The sequence below is a fragment of the Gymnodraco acuticeps genome, unplaced genomic scaffold, assembly GCF_902827175.1.
Source record: "Gymnodraco acuticeps unplaced genomic scaffold, fGymAcu1.1, whole genome shotgun sequence".
NCBI lineage: Eukaryota > Metazoa > Chordata > Actinopteri > Perciformes > Bathydraconidae > Gymnodraco > Gymnodraco acuticeps.
Window position 1 is genome coordinate 1,445,091 of NW_022989861.1, and position 19,542 is coordinate 1,464,632.

The 19,542-nt window shown below is 41.6% G+C and overlaps 1 protein-coding gene across 4 annotated transcripts in view; it reads right to left on the reverse strand.

The window, feature by feature from the left end:
• Nucleotides 1-19,542, reverse strand: part of wdr11 (WD repeat domain 11) — a 111,940-nt gene that overhangs the window by 73,413 nt on the left and 18,985 nt on the right. For all 4 annotated transcript variants that reach the window (XM_034240939.1, XM_034240928.1, XM_034240958.1 and 1 more), the window contains exons 3-6: nt 19,021-19,174; nt 18,608-18,781; nt 18,153-18,354; nt 12,064-12,229 (exon numbers count right to left, since the gene is read on the reverse strand). In XM_034240939.1, coding sequence (XP_034096830.1) covers nt 12,064-12,229; nt 18,153-18,354; nt 18,608-18,781; nt 19,021-19,174 — 696 coding nt within the window. The remainder of the gene's footprint in view (nt 1-12,063; nt 12,230-18,152; nt 18,355-18,607; nt 18,782-19,020; nt 19,175-19,542) is intronic.

Genomic DNA, 19,542 nt, shown 5'->3' on the forward strand with positions numbered 1-19,542 from the left:
TATAAATATTGCACTAATATTGATTCTTATTTCTGCTTTGCTTTTATCTTCATCATCAGTCTGCCTGTGTGAACAACTTTAATTTGGATGTGCTATAATATTTTATATTATTTGATTAATAATTACATCTTTGGATTTCATTTGCTCCTTGTCATGTGCAGATGAGACACAAGACACAGATGGTGACCGCAGCACCTGCCAGCCCATCGACAGACAGTGACCACACGGCCTGCCCCATCGACGGTGACCACAGTTCCACTGACATTGACCGCACAGTGCCTGCTACCCCATCGTCGGTTAGACAGGCATTCACAGAGACGAGTGAACCAGAAGACGTTTCAGAGGTAAATATCGCATATTAGCACGTAGTTAGTGTTAGTGTGTTATGAAACATGCACACTACTGTGTGGAGTGAAATTATAGTTAGTCCCAAATAAACAATTTCAGATATATTGATTCACATCAGTAAAGAGTCATTCCAACTTTGGTCACTTTCGCTAATATTTTTTCATTGTGTTTTACAGTGTAATTCATCAGGGACATATGACTCCTCATCACACTCAAAAGATGGGCAACTCTTACACTCATTTAAATTGCCTTCAAATCCTTCATTTTTTTTTGTCACTAAAAGTGACTGGAAGAAACTGAGGATGAGACAACATAAGCGTCGATTCAAATCTTTAAACTGGACTTCAGTCATGGCCACTGGCATCCGGAGTGTCCACCCACACTGTTGCTTTGTCTTCAAATCTCACAGTGTGCAAACAGTTGGGTCAAAAAGGAAAGGGTCACTTTTTTCATGTGTTGGCTACTGTCGATTTGATGACTGTCCTGTGGAGGTCGAAGTTGACATTGAGGATGAGTCATCCCTTAAGGCAGTTGTGACCTTCAGAGGTGAAAAAGCATGGCACAACTGTGAAGAACTCAAACATCGGCCTGTGCGTGCAGATGAAAGGGATGCACTTGCTAATGCCCTCACCAGCAAACTTCCCAGAAGTGTGTACCTTGATAAGCTCAATAAACTGGATGACACTGTGTTGGCTTCTGGAAACAGAGACCAGGTACCATCAACTGGTGTGATGAAAACATTGTCCTGGCAGGCAAGAAAGAAGCTGAGAAAGCACAGCAATGAAATGATCAGCCTCAGAAAAATGATGGAGGAAGAGCTTGAGACTGAGGAAGCAGTCATTAAAAAAATTATAGCACACCCCAAAGGAGTCATGCTATGGTCCAACAAAACAATTGACCTCTTCCATGACAGGTGCAGGGAAGACATTGTATATGTGGATGCGACAGGGAGCATTGTTAAAAAGGCAAAAGGGAAAACCTCACCTTTTTATGTGTATGAGATGGTGGTCCGAAATCCGTTCAAAGGATCCTCCCCTGTCCCTGTGGCCACCTACATCACAAACGACCACACAATAGCCTCCATATCCTTTTTCCTTGGGTCATTTCTGACTGATGTAATAAGACTCCATGGAAGGGGAGCCAAAAAAAGACCTGTCATGCTGATCTGTGATGGCTCTACAGTCCTCATGGAGTCCATGGCCTATAATTTCTGTGGAGTCAGCCTCCAGGAACTTCTCTCCATGTACTACAGCATCGTATCTGGACAGGCAAAGCATGATTGTACTTTTAGTAGTAGTCCAAGTAGTACTAAATCCAACAGTACCGATTTCATTAAGAACTTATTGCACAAAATCCTTTTATCTCTCATCAAGATGGCAGAAAACATGCATTATTGTACTCAGGGGTGGAGTTTGACAAAGGATTACTCAAAAAGTACACAGTAAAAGTACTTGATTGTACTTGTGCTACTAGTCCAAGTAGTACTGAATCCAACAGTATCAATTTCATTAAGAACTTATTGCACAAAATCATTTTATCTCTCATCAAAGATGGCAGAAAACATGCATTATTGTACTCTGGAGGGGAGTTTGACAGGGGATTACTCAAAAAGTACACAGTAAAGGTACTTGATTGTACTTTTAGTAGTAGTCCAAGTAGTACTGAATCCAACAGTACCAATTTCATTAAGAACTTATTGCACAAAATCATTTCATCTCTCATCAAAGATGGCAGAAAACATGCATTATTGTACTCAGGGGTGGAGTTTGACAAAGGATTACTCAAAAAGTACACAGTAAAAATACTTGATTGTACTTGTGCTAGTAGTCCAAGTAGTACTGAATCCAACAGTACCAATTTCACTAAGAACTTATTGCAAAAAATCATTTTATCTCTCATCAAAGATGGCAGAAAACATGCATTATTGTACTCTGGAGGGGAGTTTGACAGGGGATTACTCAAAAAGTACACAGTAAAAGTACTTGATTGTACTTTTAGTAGTAGTCCAAGTAGTACTGAATCCAACAGTACCAATTTCATTAAGAACTTATTGCACAAAATCATTTCATCTCTCATCAAAGATGGCAGAAAACATGCATTATTGTACTCTGGAGGGGAGTTTGACAGGGGATTACTCAAAAAGTACACAGTAAAAGTACTTGATTGTACTTTTAGTAGTAGTCCAAGTAGTACTGAATCCAACAGTACCAATTTCATTAAGAACTTATTGCACAAAATCATTTTATCTCTCATCAAAGATGGCAGAAAAACATGCATTATTGTACTCTGGAGGGGAGTTTGACAGGGGATTACTCAAAAAGTACACAGTAAAAGTACTTGATTGTACTTTTAGTAGTAGTCCAAGTAGTACTGAATCCAACAGTACCAATTTCATTAAGAACTTATTGCACAAAATCATTTCATCTCTCATCAAAGATGGCAGAAAACATACATTATTGTACTCTGGAGGGGAGTTTGACAGGGGATTACTCAAAAAGTACACAGTAAAAGTACTTGATTGTACTTTTAGTAGTAGTCCAAGTAGTACTGAATCCAACAGTACCAATTTCATTAAGAACTTATTGCACAAAATCATTTTATCTCTCATCAAATATGGCAGAAAACATGCATTATTGTACTCTGGAGGGGAGTTTGACAGGGGATTACTCAAAAAGTACACAGTAAAAGTACTTGATTGTACTTTTAGTAGTAGTCCAAGTAGTACTGAATCCAACAGTACCAATTTCATTAAGAACTTATTGCACAAAATCATTTCATCTCTCATCAAAGATGGCAGAAAACATGCATTATTGTACTCAGGGGTGGAGTTTGACAAAGGATTACTCTAAAAGTACACAGTAAAAATACTTGATTGTACTTGTGCTACTAGTCCAAGTAGTACTGAATCCAACAGTACCAATTTCATTAAGAACTTATTGCACAAAATCATTTTATCTCTCATCAAAGATAGCAGAAAACATGCATTATTGTACTCTGGAGGGGAGTTTGACAGGGGATTACTCAAAAAGCACACAGTAAAAGTACTTGATTGTACTTTTAGTAGTAGTCCAAGTAGTACTGAATCCAACAGTACCAATTTCATTAAGAACTTATTGCACAAAATCCTTTTATCTCTCATCAAAGATGGCAGAAAACATGCATTATTGTACTCAGGGGTGGAGTTTGACAAAGGATTACTCAAAAAGTACACAGTAAAAATACTTGATTGTACTTCTGCTACTAATCCAAGTAGTACTGAATCCAACAGTACCAATTTCACTAAGAACTTATTGCAAAAAATCATTTTATCTCTCATCAAAGATAGCAGAATACATTATTTTGTGTACTCAGGACAGGAGTTTAAACAAGTATTACTTAAAAAGTACACAGTAAAAGTGCTTGATTGTACTCGTGGTAGTAGTCCAAGTAGTACAGAATTCAGCATAACCGATTTTATTAAGAACTCATTGCAAAAAATGATTGTATCTCTCATCAAAGAGGGCAGAAAACATGCATTATTGTACTCTGGAGGGGAGTTTGACAGAGTATTACTCAAAAAGTACACAGTAAAAGTACTTGATTGTATTTGTGGTAGTAGTCTAACATGTACTGAGTCCAACAGTACCAATTTTATTAAGAACTTATGGCTAAACATAATTTGATCCCTCATCAAATATCATTGATTGATTGATCAAATATAGCATAAGCACTTTTACTATCGTCAGCGCCACTTCTCGGCGATTACCGTAAAGACGCTATTAATCGCGCACTCAAAAATGAAGCACTGCTCATTTGACCAAGCAAATGCGAGAGACGGCTGAGTTGACCGCAGTAGCACGGAGGGGGGCATGAAGAAAGAACTGCACCAGCTTCATCCACGCTGGCGTTACTGTTATCACTGGCTCAGTGTCATTTCATTTGACCAAATGTCTTTACATATACATTTAATAGATTTTATTATTATCCACCTTTTTGTTTTATGTCCTTTTATTGAAAACATTCTTTGAGACTTCATCTTCTGGTTCAAATTTCAATAAATGTAATTTGTATAATCACTCTTTTGTCTTTATTCTACATGAAAATGTTAGATTCCATTCAAATCTGTTGATTATTCATATCTTCCTCAGGCTAGTATTCCTAGCCTGAGGAGGTATGAATAATCAACAGATTTGAATGTATGTCGAATTTTTAATGCTAAAAGTATATCATTTTCTCACAGGATATAGAATGAAACAACACCGGTTTTATCCATTGTGTATGAATGCTTCAGCTCTTCAGGCCAACATAGTAAGATGTGAGCATGTTCCTAATTGTGTTGGTATGCAACCTAGGTCTGGTCTGTTTAATAAAGCAAATCTGCCACTTTTATATTGCAGAATTTGTTCAATTAAAGCAGTCTTTAATTGTTTGTCCTAAACATAGCAATATATGCTTGTGAAATGTAACATGTCTTTGAAAAATAATAGTATACAGTGTGGTGATTGACATTATTCACCCACGGATCTATGGGTTGGGGTATTGTTCCGCACGGACATTTGAGTGAGCCGGACTTCCTGTTTCCGCCGGTCTTCGCTTCCCGGGTGTCACTACCCGATCTGCAGCTCTGCCCGATCTGCTGTGCGCATGTGCGAGATGGTCCGCCATATTGGACAACGCCGGACGGCATCCCAAGTAGGACAACATTGACATCTAGACCGTCTGAACCATTCGCAAGTTTTTACATGTGACAAAATATGCATTGCGCATTCGCGAGTTTTTACATGTGACAAACGGTGATTTGCAGAGTTTTTACATGTGACAAACGGTGATTTGCATTGCATCTGACAGAATGAAGACTTTAGTGTTTTACAACAATTTGAGAGAATACATGTCTGAAGATGAATTTCACACAGACCTCTCTAAAAATGAGCGAGATCAAATGCGCCGTGCGTCATCGAACTTTACAGTAAAAGGTCATTAATTCTCATTCTCCTGTTATTTTGTGTTGTGACTAACTGATCAGTTACTTAGCTCTGTCCCAAGTTTTGTATTGTATTTTTATTCTATTGTATTTGTATTGCCTTTCTAAATGAAATAATACTATACAAAAAAATATTTAATTCAATATTATAATATAATTTATTATTTTATTATTATTTATAATATAATATAATTGTATTCCTGAATGACCCCTTTTTTATGTTTGTGTTTGTGTTTTTTTAATTAATCAAGCAAAATTAAAGGATAACAAACTCCAGTTATATAATTCCATATGAATAAATAATTAGGGCCGGGACTTTAACGCGTTAATTACGATTAATTAATTACACAAAAATTAACGCGTTAAAAAAATTAACGCATTTTAATCGCACTTATTTTTGCACCGCGGAACGTTTCTCACTGGATGAGTTTCAGGCGTACCGATTATACTGGAGCACCAACTAACGTTCATGACTTCAGACAACAACAAACCACAGTGAACAACAGTGGGAAATGTTATTTTAAAAAACGGACGGATGGAAGCGTCGATAAGAGCACGGTTGTGTGCAAATTATGCAAAAAGGAATTCGCATACCACCGCAGCACATCAAGCCTCAAGTATCACCTCAATGCAAAACATATAGCAGCTAGCGTGGACGTTAGCCTCTTTTATCGCGTTCACACCAAAAAGAGCCGGTACTAAAATTAGTTCATGAGAACCTTTTTACCCCCACGAAAGTCCCTGCTAGAGAGCAGAGAGCTGCTAGAGAGTAGGGACTTTCGTAAGGCTCTCTTGTGAGAAAAGAGCTATATTTCTGATTGGCTGGGCGGATTGCAAACCACGCCCCGTAAAACTCCCAAAAAGTTTTGTGAAGCCGCCATTTTATTATCCTCGCATTAGCATTATTAGCATTAGCCCAGCGCAGAAACGCAGAGAGACTAACTTATGGCAACACAAAATAAAACATGGGAGCGGTGGAGATGAGGAGGTGTCGGCGTTCTGGCGATTTACTCGGAAGGCTGCTGGGACTCCCAGCAGCTTCTACTGAAGCCAGTCCCCAACTCCGGGGACTTTGGGCGGCAGTATACGCCGTGAAGTGGTTTGCGGCCTGCCAGTAAACCCGAAGCAGAAGAAGAAGAAGTGACGTCAGCGGCTTCATTTGCCTAATCCTCCCCCAGGTTCAAAGAGTTCTCATGAACTAAGTTCTCATGAACCTTTGTGGGAAAAGTACTGCGGTGTGAATGCGCCTAATGGTATACTAAAATCCATGTGAAAAAAATTGCTTCTCACTGTTCTTAGGTCAAATATTTATATGTGATTAAAAATGCGATTAATTTCGATTAATTAATTACAAAGCATCTAATTAATTAGATTAATTTTTTTAATCGAGTCCCGGCCCTATAAATAATATTACATGCAAATGACATTTCCTGTAGGATGCTGAACTCTCCCACCTCTCCCCCCATTGGACCTGGATCTTAATGTTGGCTCACCCGTCACACAGGGCCCCCATCGCTATCACCACTGACGCGTCTGACTACGCAGTGGGCGCGGTGCATGAACAATGGGTCGACGGTGCCTGGCAACCGCTCGCCTTTTTCAGTCGCCAGTTGACTCCCAGGGAGCGCAAGTATAGCGCTTTCGACAGAGAACTCCTTGGTCTCTATTTGGCGGTTCGCCACTTCCGTTTCCTGCTGGAAGGCCGGGAGTTTGCGGCGTTCGTGGATCACAAGCCACTGACCTTCTGCATGTCCAAGGTGGCCGAGCCGTGGTCCGCCCGACAGCAACGCCAGCTTTCGTTCATCTCCTAGTACACCACGGACATACGACACATCGCTGGCAAGGCTAACGTGGTCGCGGACTGCCTCTCCAGAGCGGTCATCGGAGCTGTGCAGCTGGGCCTTGATTACCTCCGCATGGGCGCTGACCAGGCCTCTGACCACGGGGTCCAGACCCTCAAGGCCTCGGTCACGGGATTACGCCTGGAGGAGGTCACGGTCGGTGACTCTGGCACAAAGCTGTGGTGTGACGTCTCCACGGGCCAGCCTCGACCGCTGGTCCCTGCGGACTGGCGTCGACCCGTTTTTGAGGCAGTTCACAATCTTTCCCACCCCGGTAGGAAGCCGTCCGTGAAGTTGTTGTCACAGAAGTTCGTGTGGCAGGGGCTTAAGAAGGACGTGAGGTCCTGGGTCGACTCGTGCGTGGCCTGTCAACGGGCCAAAGCCCACCGCCATACTAGGGCCCCTTTTGAACTTTTTGCGGTTCCTGAGAGGAGGTTTGACCATGTCAATGTCGACCTCGTAGGTCCGCTTCCCCCCTCTCACGGTTTCACTTACCTGTTTACGATGGTGGACAGGACGACCCGCTGGCCCGAGGCCGTTCCCCTCGCCTCGACATCAGCTTCCGACGTCGCCCGCGCTTTCATCGGCACGTGGGTGGCGCGATTCGGGACCCCGTCTGACCTCTCCTCTGACCGCGGTTCTCAGTTCACCTCGGAGCTGTGGAACGCTGTTCCTGTGGGTTTGGGGGTCAAGCTGCACCGCACCACTGCATATCACCCCCAGGCTAACGGATTGTGTGAGCGGTTTCACCGGTCCATGAAGGCGTCACTGCGTGCCGGCTTGATAGACGGCAACTGGGTGGATAAGCTCCCGTGGGTTATGCTCGGCCTCAGGTGTGCCCCCAAAGAAGACCTGCAGTCCTCGTCGGCGGAGCTCGTCTATGGTCAGACGCTACGGGTCCCTGGGGAATTCATTCCCACCGCCACTGTGCCCTGGTCTGCAGCCGGGCAGCGCTCCTCCCTGCTGGAGACCGCCGGGACATTCACGCCCGTCCCCACGTCGCAGCACAGCAACCCAGCATTCCGGGTGTCCCCCGGATTACGGTCGGCCGATTTCGTTTTTATTCGCCACGACGCCCACCGCGGCCCCCTGCGGCCCCCTTACGACGGTCCGTTCAGGGTCATACGTCACGGGGACAAGAGCCTGGTGGTGGACGTTGGTGGCAGGCCTGAGACTGTGTCCGTTGATCGGATTAAGCCTGCTCACGTGGACATTTCCAGGCCGTTGGAGTTGGCTCTGCCCCCACGTCGGGGCCGCCCTCCCATGGCCTGCCCCCTGTGGGGATGCCCTCGTTGGCGCCCCTGCCCTCGCCTGCGGCCCCGCCCTCCTCGGCCCCTGTGGTCCGTACGCGCCGGGGTCGGGTGGTACTTCCTCCCAGGCACGAGGATTTTGACTATGGGTGAATACTGGGGGGGCTTGTGTGGTGATTGACATTATTCACCCACGGATCTATGGGTTGGGGTATTGTTCCGCACGGACATTTGAGTGAGCCGGACTTCCTGTTTCCGCCGGTCTTCGCTTCCCGGGCATGAAGTTGTTTACATGTGTGTTCCGATGCTAAATAAAAGTAGAGCTTGTAACTTTGATACCCCGCCTCCGACTCCCGTCTCTCGGCACCACAACAGTTTATATTGTGTATCACCTTTAGCTTAAAAATACATAGATGTGTTTTTTTGATCTATAAAATAAATAGACAGACACTTTATCAATCCCAAATTGGGAAATTATTTAACAGCAGCAGTGTGTTCAGGTATTAAAATATGTAAAGTATGAACTACACATCACAAGTATAATGCACTGCAATCTATAAAATAAGTCCGATATGTTCATGAAAACCCCCCAGGAGACACCAACGTGGCCGAGTGGACTCCGGAGTTTGCTGCATGAGTTGCACTGTATGATCTGTGGTGTAGTGGGCTGCCACTCAAAAGCTGAGTAGCCAATGGGGACACACCCCTGAAAGTCCCGCCCACCTGGGATGTTTGTGTCAAAATCTCAAACAAAAAATGAGGGAGCGCAAACGAGAGAGCTGCAGCGAGAACAAAAGTCTGATCATTGAGAAAGAAGAAACAAGAACTGCAAACAAAAACCTATGTTAAAACAAAGAAAAAATACTTATAGTTTACATGATTACACAAATGATTTGTTTGCAACTTATAGTTTTATTTTTGAAATTACTTTATTTTGCTTGATTTAGTTTTTTTCTTCTTTTAAACTCATAGTTTTGCTTTATTCTGAGAAAGTGTTGCTTTATCTTTATGATACAAAACTAATCCCATAGTTATTTAGTTTGCTTGTGTGTGTATTTCATTTTCTTTATTTAGAACCAACCCAAATGTAACAAGATAGGAAAAACAATAAGTTTACTTGTATTCTTTGCTCTTCACAGATGGATTAAATTACTAATCTTTTTTTTATGATGAATTTATTTTTGGTGAATAAAAATGTCTACACTTTTCTGATGCCTAAGGGAAACAAGTTGAGGCTTTTTTTGTAGGCTTCGTTCTTAATTTTTATAAATGTATTCATACAAAATGAAAATAAAGGACAGTAATACTTGTTCAGTGTTGGAATACAATACTGCATTGATTCGAAGTCACAAAAATAAACTGCATAAAATGTATAACATTATTCTCATAAAATAGGAAAAAAATAAAAAGGGGTGTGTCCTACTTGTCCAGTGTAAAAGTACCATGCAGCATTGACTTATATTCATAGGGTTAAATGCATATAAGCTATCGGAAAAAGGAGCAAGTTGTGAGCTATGAGAGCTATTTAATTTTTTTTGTTGGGAATTTTCTAAAAAAGTCCTGAATTTTCATAACAATATTCATATAAAATACTCAAATCAAATACAAAATAAGTGTGCCCTTGATGTCCAGTGTATTACTAAAATGCTCAAATGATATTTAGCAGAATCATAACTGCTACACTTCTATTAGGGTCCTTCAACCCTGACGTTGTCTGTGCTCCTGATTCAAACAAAAGGAACAATTAGCTGGAACCTAATAACTTTTATATTAATAATAATGTTTTTTTTTGGGGGGCCCCAATGGCATTGACCGGTTCACGCAGTCTTCAAAGTAACCAAGTAACCTATGCATTTGTAATTTGTCTGTCCAATGACCTTGCTCCCTTTCATGTCATGTGATACTTTGCATGACGAGCAAACCGTTTAATCAAACTGTACTGTACTGTGTAGCTAGCAGCAGCAAGTTCGGCAGCATTATAAAAATGTAATAGCTTGCATTTATAATGTACAGCAAACCAAAGCACAAGAACGGCGCTCAAAAGAGAAAGGACAAGAGAGAGTGTATGTCCGTGCGTGTGTGAGCGCATCAGGTTTGGGGCGATGGGGGGGGAGGGGGGGCCAAAATGGGGGGCCCAAAAAAATATTTGCACCGGGGCCAATCACAACTTTGTTACGCCACTGAGCAGAATCCATCGATCGAAAAATGAATTATGGCCAGTTTAAGTACTTATATGGAATTGTCAATCAACCTTTTTTTACAATTATGAGCCTCACCTTTGTTGTTATAATCATTTTAAACCCAGATCCCCCCCATGGATTGCATTATATGTACAGCAACTGAAGGTACACCTAATAAATGGGATATGTGCCAGATCTGACAGCGTGCAGTATAGATGTGTCTATATTTCCCTGTCTTTCCTTGGAGCGTCTACACTGGTCTGGACCTTTGCTGCAGCGGTGTCATCAGTCATGTAAATTGGCCGAGAGACAAGCACTTTATAACACTTAGAGGAGGGAGGCGTTGGCCGGACAGGGCCTGGGCGGCTGAGTAATACCCCTGGACTCCTGGCTCTGTGACTTCAGGACTTACTCCTCGATTACAAAGGCTTGTTCTCCATCTTTGTACTCTTTAACCATGGACATTTATTAAAAACAAGATTGCTGACAGTCCCATATAAGTATGATTTATGGGAGCGAGATAAAGTTTACAATTTCACGCTCACAGAAAATGTCAATTGGCTGTTGTGATAAATGGAGGAAGAGTAATCTGGGCATTGCTTTTGCATACATGCATAGCTATGTTATATATTTCAAATGGCATATTATGGCTAAAATAGAGTAGAACTACCACAATGAAAAACATAAGATACACAACAATTACGAGGGTTATTCACTCAGAGGGACAGAGAGTAGGGAGTGGGAACAGAGTGACATTAAGAGACAGTTTCTGTTCCATTACTGGCTCTGCAGCCGTGAAAAATCCTGTATCTAATACCCTCACAGCATTCATCAATTTCCAATTAGAAATCCAGACTTTAAAAAAAAAAATGGGAAAGTCACCTAAAGGTCACCGGTGCTGATGAATGTGGCCGTAGAAAGGAACATAAGGTCAGACAATATGTAAGGACAGTGAGATTTCTGTGCTAACGCTAAAGCACTGCCTGGCATTGCTGTTCAGTCATCAGACCTTAATGAGGTGAGCACTGAGAAGGAGGAAGAAAAGTAGAGAACTTTATTATATACAGCAGGCGGAATTGGCTCCCTGGGAGAATCATTGATGAAAAAAGAGCCCTTCAAGTAAAGTAATGAAGGTAGAAACTGGATCATATTATGGGGAAAGAAGGTGATGTAGGAAGCGTGTTGGAGCGAGACAGCGCAGCCATGCTTTCTTTATCTAGCCCAGACTAACTAAGACGTCAGAGCAAAAATTGGGAAATATGTCTGCGTGAGCCTTGAAATGCAAAGAAGGAATGTCTTTCCCTAAGACAGAATTCTGTGAATACAAAATTAATGCAATTGCAAAACGAGTCACCTGCTCTCCACCAAAAACTAGGTTAACTCTCTTCAGGTTTGCGATTTCCACAAACTTTGATTCTTTCAAGCTATACAGAGATAACGATTATATAATTTTTGCTGTTCATGTACTGTACGGCATGCCTCACCTGAACAAAGGGCACCCCGGAGCGCTCGATGGCCACCACCCCCACGGTCTGGCTGAGCTCCAGGTCCAGGATGAGGATCTCTCTGGGGTAGAGCAGCAGCATGTGGTTCCTCTTGGACGGCAGGTAGGACAGCTGAAGACAGTCGTTCAACGTCACCGCCTCCGCACTGCAGCGCCACAGGAAGAGGAGGACCGGGGGATGCACACAAAGTAGAAACATCTAATTAATTTCAGTGTCAGATCATCTGAACTGGGAAAAATGTTCTCGAAAAAAAGGGTTAATGATGTATTAATGTATTTCCTACACGTTGGCCATTCTTGTTTTAGACACAGCAAACAAGACATGTTTGAAGAGACCAAACTTTTTTTATTAATAAGTAGGAAAATAAAGTTTGTCTTATTCAAGACTGAGCTCCTCTTCCTTCCGGGAAAAGATTGTCCCACTCTTGACCTAACAATCAACATCGGCACCTCAGTTGTTTCCCCGACTCAGACTGCAAGGAATCTGGGTGTGACCCTAGATAACAACCTGTCCTTCACTGCAAACATCGCTGCTACAACCCGTTGCTGCAGATACACGCTTTACAACATCAGGAAGATACGTCCCCAGCTGACACAGAAAGCCACGCAGGTTCTGGTCCAGGCTCTCGTCATCTCACGCCTAGACTACTGCAACTCCCTCCTGGCTGGTCTACCTGCATGTGCCATCCGACCTCTGCAGCTCACCCAGAATGCAGCGGCTCGTCTGGTCTTCAACCTTCCTAAATGTTCCCACACCACTCCGCTCCTCCGCTCCCTTCACTGGTAACTGCTAGAATCCACTTCAAGACACTGGTACTTGCTTACCATGCTGCGAATGGATCTGGCCCTTCGTACATCCAGGACATGGTTAAACCGTACACCCCAGCACGTGCACTACGCTCTGCATCAGCCAAACGACTCGCTGCACCCTCGCTGCGAGGGGGACCCAAGTTCCCATCAGCAAAAACACGTGGGTTTGCTATCCTGGCTCCAAGATGGTGGAATGAGCTCCCCATTGACATCAGGACAGCAGATAGCTTGCACATCTTCCGGCGCAGACTGAAAACTCATCTCTTTCGACTCCACTTCGAGCGATAGATTTATTAACAAAGCACGTATATACTAATAAAGGACTGGCTTATCTAAAGCCAGTTGAGTAGCACTTGAAATGTTTGGCTCTATGAAACCTGATGTACTTATATGATTCTGTTTTCTTCAAGGTTGTGTCTTCCTGGTCGAATGTACTTATTGTAAGTCGCTTTGGATAAAAGCGTCAGCTAAATGCAAATGTAATGTAATGTAATGTAAATTCAGCAGACACATCGCCAAAAAAATATAATAAGCCTCTGCTACAACAGCACACTTATATGCAAACACACCAATGTGATGATGGATTTAAAACAAGCTTTAAAGAGGAAATATTATGCTCATTTTAAGGTTCCATATTGTATTTTGTGTCTCTACTGTGACATGTTTCCATGCTTTAATGTTCAAAAAGGACTTTATTTTCCTCATACTGCCTGTGCTGCAGCACCTCTTTTCACCCTCTGTCTGAAACCAGAGCCCAGTCTGCTCTGATTGGTCAGCTGGCCGGCTCTGTTGTTATTGGTCAACTGCTTAGCAATGCCCGCACCTTAGCCTATCGTATACAATGTGTTGGAGAGCCAGCCAATAGAAGAGCAAGCGTTACATAGTGATGTCATCAAGTTACAGAAGTAAACAAAGGACTAAAATCGAGGCGTTTCACGCAGGGGGAACTGCAAAAACTCCCTCTGGAGGGAACTTGGACTTTGTCAACTGAACTTTGGTATTTCAGCCTTTACTGAACATTCAACCACACAAAAACATATATAACAGACTACAGGAGGACCTCTTTAATAAAAACAACTGTCTCTTTCCTAACATCAAATTGATATTTATTTATGTCTTCCCATACAGAAGGATGGATGTATTAGTTATTGCGTTTGTGGTCTTTGTGAGTCACAGGCAAATGAGGGAGAACTTAAAAGTGAATTTGGTATAATGATACAGCATTATACCAAATTTAAAAACTGATGAATTTATTTGCAGCATCACAAAAAAAGCCATTGAATTATTTAACGTGCTTTAAAAATGTATGTTTCCTGTAAGTCCTTTCATTTGTGTTTAAGTCATTACAAATGCTATATCCATGGCAGCAGCAAGGTCTGATCTCTCCATTCGACAACAAAGGCGTCACAAATACTTCAATTAAATCGAAAGGGAACAGAGGGCAGGTTTGGCAGAATTTATGAGCAGGCCATGGTCGTTACTCATTCCTACAGCTTCATTCCTTTAGGTCACCATGAGATGAAATAAAAGAGACAAACTTTATAACACAAAGGAGATCATTATCATCCGGGGAAAGGCGCAACAGATAAAAATGGACTCAATTTGGTAACCTTTAGGAGTTGCTGAGCTAAATCACACTGTTACTGAAGTCAGGCGAGGCAGAGATTGGGACTGAAACGACCAAAGGCAGAAAACATCAGAAAGAAAGAATAAAAGAGGCTTCTGTGTATTAGATGGAATAAAATAAAAAGACAGAGCTTCAGAGAGAAAGAGGAAAAGCAGAAAAAGAGAAGAGAAAATCTAACCAAACCCTCGCAAAAAATTCAACTGTATTTCCAAAACACACTCCTCTTTGCTGTGAATAACCCATGAAGGTTGCAGCAGTCCAGGGATCATACATAGCAGTGTTTCCCCTACCATTGTCTTGGAGGGGCGCTGCGCCCCGCCAACGGAGCCCTGCACCCCCCCTGAAATTCAAGGTGTTAAAAAAAAAAAAAAAATTATAATTGTTTTATTTTTATTTATATATATAGCACCAAATTGCAACTAATCCATATCTACTGTCACTTTTAATATTGAACATGTGCTCTTTCATTAAATAAACTAAACGCTTTCATTTTAAGTTGTGAGTTTAGTGTTTTTGACCCTAAGAAAAAATATCCCAAACCCCCCCCAAAGCAGTAAACCTAGGGGAAACACTGCATAGTGCGCACACACAAAGCACATGAGGCAACCTCAGAGGACCGCTTTTACTGTCTTTCAACAGAAGTTGTATTGTTTATTCATGATAAATAAACATAAATTACCCAGAGGACCTTAAAATCAAATGCGTATACATAATGTAGTCAGATTGAGCTTCTGATGTCCACAGAATAAACTCACAAAACTTCATACTGGCAGGCAGTGGTGCATAAATTAACAATTTGGCCTTGATTCTAAAATGAGCAACAAATGTGTGCATAACTATGTTTTATGATAGAGACCCCCCAGTTGTGGCTAAGAGAAGACCAACAGCAGCTGGAAATGGCAGAGACTTGCTATGAAATAGTTTGGTTCATTTCAGGGTTTGACCCAGTGATGTATCACATGTCCGCCAAATGGGAGGTTATGTTTTTGGCCCGGTTAGTCTGGCAGCGAGATTACGATAAATCTTTTGGCTACATTTTCATGGAACTTAGTGGAAGCATGTCGCATAGACCAACAAAGAACTCATTACAATTTGGAGGGGATCCAAATGACAGGGCAGACACACAGATCACTTTTCACTTTCATTAACATTGCAAGGGCAAATAATGAAATAATCATAGCGGTAGTTTTGGACAGAGAAAATTCAAATGAACGCCCCTCAAGATATCAGCTATGGTCTGAATTTAACATGTAGCAGGGGAATTGTTAGGGCAGAATACAGTATTCTAACACATGAATGTCTTGTTACCAAGGTTATTGTATCTTACTCACTATACTGTTCACTCATTTTACACCCTTTTAGAGCTGTATTAAGTTACTGCTAATTCATAAAGGAACATCCTACTGCTACATTAAAATTGGTGAAACACTAGGTGGATTGTTGTGAAACAGTCACAGGAAACTCAATCTATTTTATTTTTTTGTGGTTAGCGTATGTTCATCAAATGCACAAGACAGGCCCACTGTTATTTTCTACATTTCTTCATTAGCACCCTGAGAACGGCACTGTGTGCCGGTGAATGGAGGTTCAGAGGCTACAGGCTTCTACAGGTAAACAAGTTTATTGTGCGCTGCTGTGTGGAAAACTACTCGTGCTGCCTGCAGCATGAACTGATGGAAAAGCTGATTATTGACACACTGACTTCTTTATCAAAACAACATGAGTTTGCTATGGCTACTCTTTCCCAAATCATCAGTTGCTCTTCTGTGTATTTCTAGCAAACTAGCTGCTTTAGAATGTTTGCTCATTCCCAAAATGGTGGGACATATAAACCTCATGGGTTGTTGGCAATGTAGCTCAGTGTCTAACATCGTAAGGATAAGTAGCATTAGATGTAGAAATATTACAATACTGACAAGGTTGGTCGCCTTTGTTATTGTTTGTCATATTTGTGCTGGCTAAAAAACTGATGAATAGATATCTGATGAGACACTAATGTGTATGATGTAATACTGTTTTCAACATGTTTCTGATAACATACATTGATATCAGTCTTGTTTAAATCCCCCAATATATCAACCACAGGCAGACAGCACTAGAGAGGAGAGATACCGGAACGCGGACAAAGGCGTAATGATGGATTACAGTATTTTCCAGAGCAATTACACACTGCGTTATAGGTGAGGGAAGAACGTGTCACACACCAACAGAAGACACAAAGAGTGAAATGGACACGGCGGCCGAGTGGAGTGAGAGAGAATAAAGAAAAGTAAGATTAATGGAGTGATTGTTATTAGAGTTGGTTGAGTAGGTGGACAGAGAGGCGGCTATAAATAAGCCTGTGTGACAGCCACAGCCACTCAGGCAGGAAGCAGGCAGCACATCAAACAGGCCTTTGGTCCCTGATACACCCAAACTTTTTGTAAAGTTATGTCTAACACAATTCAAATGTCAGTGTTCAGTTTAATACTTAATGGAGAAAAAAGAGGTACTCGTTTTTGTAAATTGAAGTATTCAATACAGGTGAAGTCACAACACATAATACATTCATTCATTTTAACTTGTTTAACCCTGAGAATGAAAATTCAATTTTTAACTTTGTCACATTGATCAATCTTAAATCTTAAAGCTTGGGTAGAACAAATAAACAACCTAAGGCACAAAATGAAAACATAATCCAAAATCCATTATTATTCTCCAATAGCGAAACCTGTTATTTCATCCTTTTGACAGAAACATCATTTTCAACTTCAGATCTCTCAGGTGTGATCAATAGTTTGTTTGTTTTTTGTTGTGTGTATTCTACCAAACATCATTTCTCCCAAAGAGGCAAGTAGACTTAGCCACATAGTGACATCACTTTGTAACACCAGTGCTCCAACACAATGTATGTGATTTGCTTAGGGGCGGGAAATCTCTAGGCAGTTGGCCAATCACAATAGAGCCAGCCAGCTAACCAATCAGAGCAGACTGGGCTCTGGTTTCAGACAGAGGGTGAAAAGAGGTGCTGCAGCACAGGCAGTGTGAGGAAAATAAAGAGCTTTTTGAACATTAAAGCATATAGATATGTCACAGTAGAGGCACAAAATACAAATATGAACCTGAAAATGAGCAGAATATGTCCTCCTTAAGTTATTGAAAAAAAGGGGAAGAGCAGCACATGTTACAGAGACACAAAAGGAGTGTATAATTGGCATTCTCAACCTGCCGAAAGCTCATTCAATGGTGTATTGTGCTACATAGATAGACTTGTTTACATGTTATTACACATTTGGATTAACAACAAACTCATATATCATGAAATTAAACTTTTTGTCTTCATTTTTACCTGCAGCAGAGGACATAATATTATACCTACATGCTGACAGGTGTAGATTCACTACAGGTCAAGGGCGTACAACAAATACAAACACTTTAGATATCCTTAGACCAAGACATTGTTTGATAACATTCTTGGAACTGCTTGTATAAAACTCAAGTGAGTTGACCCAGAGCAAAGTCCTTGATTCGAGGTTGTTCTAGTAAAACTTTTAAGGACCTTACTTAAAATGCAGAGAAGGTTGCTGGTGGATTTACTGACATATGGGCAAAGTTTAAATTAGCAATACATTTATAAAGAAATTCTGACTTACGTGGGTTTTTCATTGGTGATGAGCACTTTGACCTTGTTGAGGGCCTTCTTGGCGCCTGTGGGGGCAAGGGAGATGGCGGAGGCAGGCTTGGTGTGGGCGGGGCTTGCATGGGGGCTGGCGATGTAGACCTTTTTACCAGCGCTGCCCGGGGGTTTGGAGTGGGAGAAGTCTGTGATAAAGACTATTCCTTCACTGGTCAGCACTGCCAAAAGACAGAAAAAAACCGTATAAAAGCTGCATATGCTGTCACAACTGTCAGTAAAGAGAAATGGTAAAATATATTTATTTCAATTTAAAAGGAAGGCAGCAAAGTCTCTCTCATATGTGTCATCTTAATATAACTTAAATCTAATTCCACCTCCAATTACAAAAAAGTTAACAAAATAAAAAATGTAAACAGCGTATAAACAAAGGCTGAGTCACATTTTTTTTCGACACATTTGTTGATAACTTACATGCCATATTGGAGGGGTCAAAGGGGTCAAATGAGAAGGAGAGGATGTTCTCAGCGTAGCTCTTCTTCCACAGCTTGGTGCCCGTGTCTCCGTTCCACAGCACGATGTAGTTGGGAGGGTGGATGGCCAACAGTAGATCACGAGACGCATCCTGATTCCATAACCACTCCAAGTCTGGCAGAGAAAGAGCAAGAAACAGAGGGGAGAATAAAGAGTAAAGTAAGTGCCAGAACAGAAAGGGCAGAGAATGATGGTAAGAGCTTCTTAATGAAAACAAATAGTCAACAACAGTTCCAAGTTTCTCCTTGGCAGGGCCCCTGGGGTTGATATCCTTCCTCTACAGAACTGAGGGACAAGAAATCATTCCAAGCCTACATGAGAGGAAGAGGGGGGGTTTGTGGAAGGTATCTTACCCTGGATAGGTTTGGAGTGCTCCTGGATCTCACAATGGGCGGTGCCGCTGACCACATCCCACACTATGATCTTCCCCGAGGCGTCTCCTGAGGCCAGCCGCAGACAGTAGGGAGAGCTCTGGTTGTGGTAGTAGTTCTCCCTGGACCATTTCACCTACGTACAAAACACCAGAGATAACATACAGTAAGTTAAAGTAGCAATACTGTGTAAAAATACACAGCTGCAAGGAAAGGTCCTGCATTCAAATTCCTACTCAAGAAAGTACAAAAGTATAAGGATGAACATTTATTTAAAGTAACAAGCGAAAAGGACTCATTATGCAGTATAGCCCATTTCAGAATCGTATATATTACATTATTGGATTATAGTTATTGATGCATTATTGTTTTCATAACTTCAACACTACATTTGGTAAGGGTTGGGTTTATTTGAAATACTTTGAATTCAGTTGGTTAGCTTTACATGTAATAATACATCTTAAAACAGCAATCTCCCTTGGATTTTTTAATCCTTGAATGGCT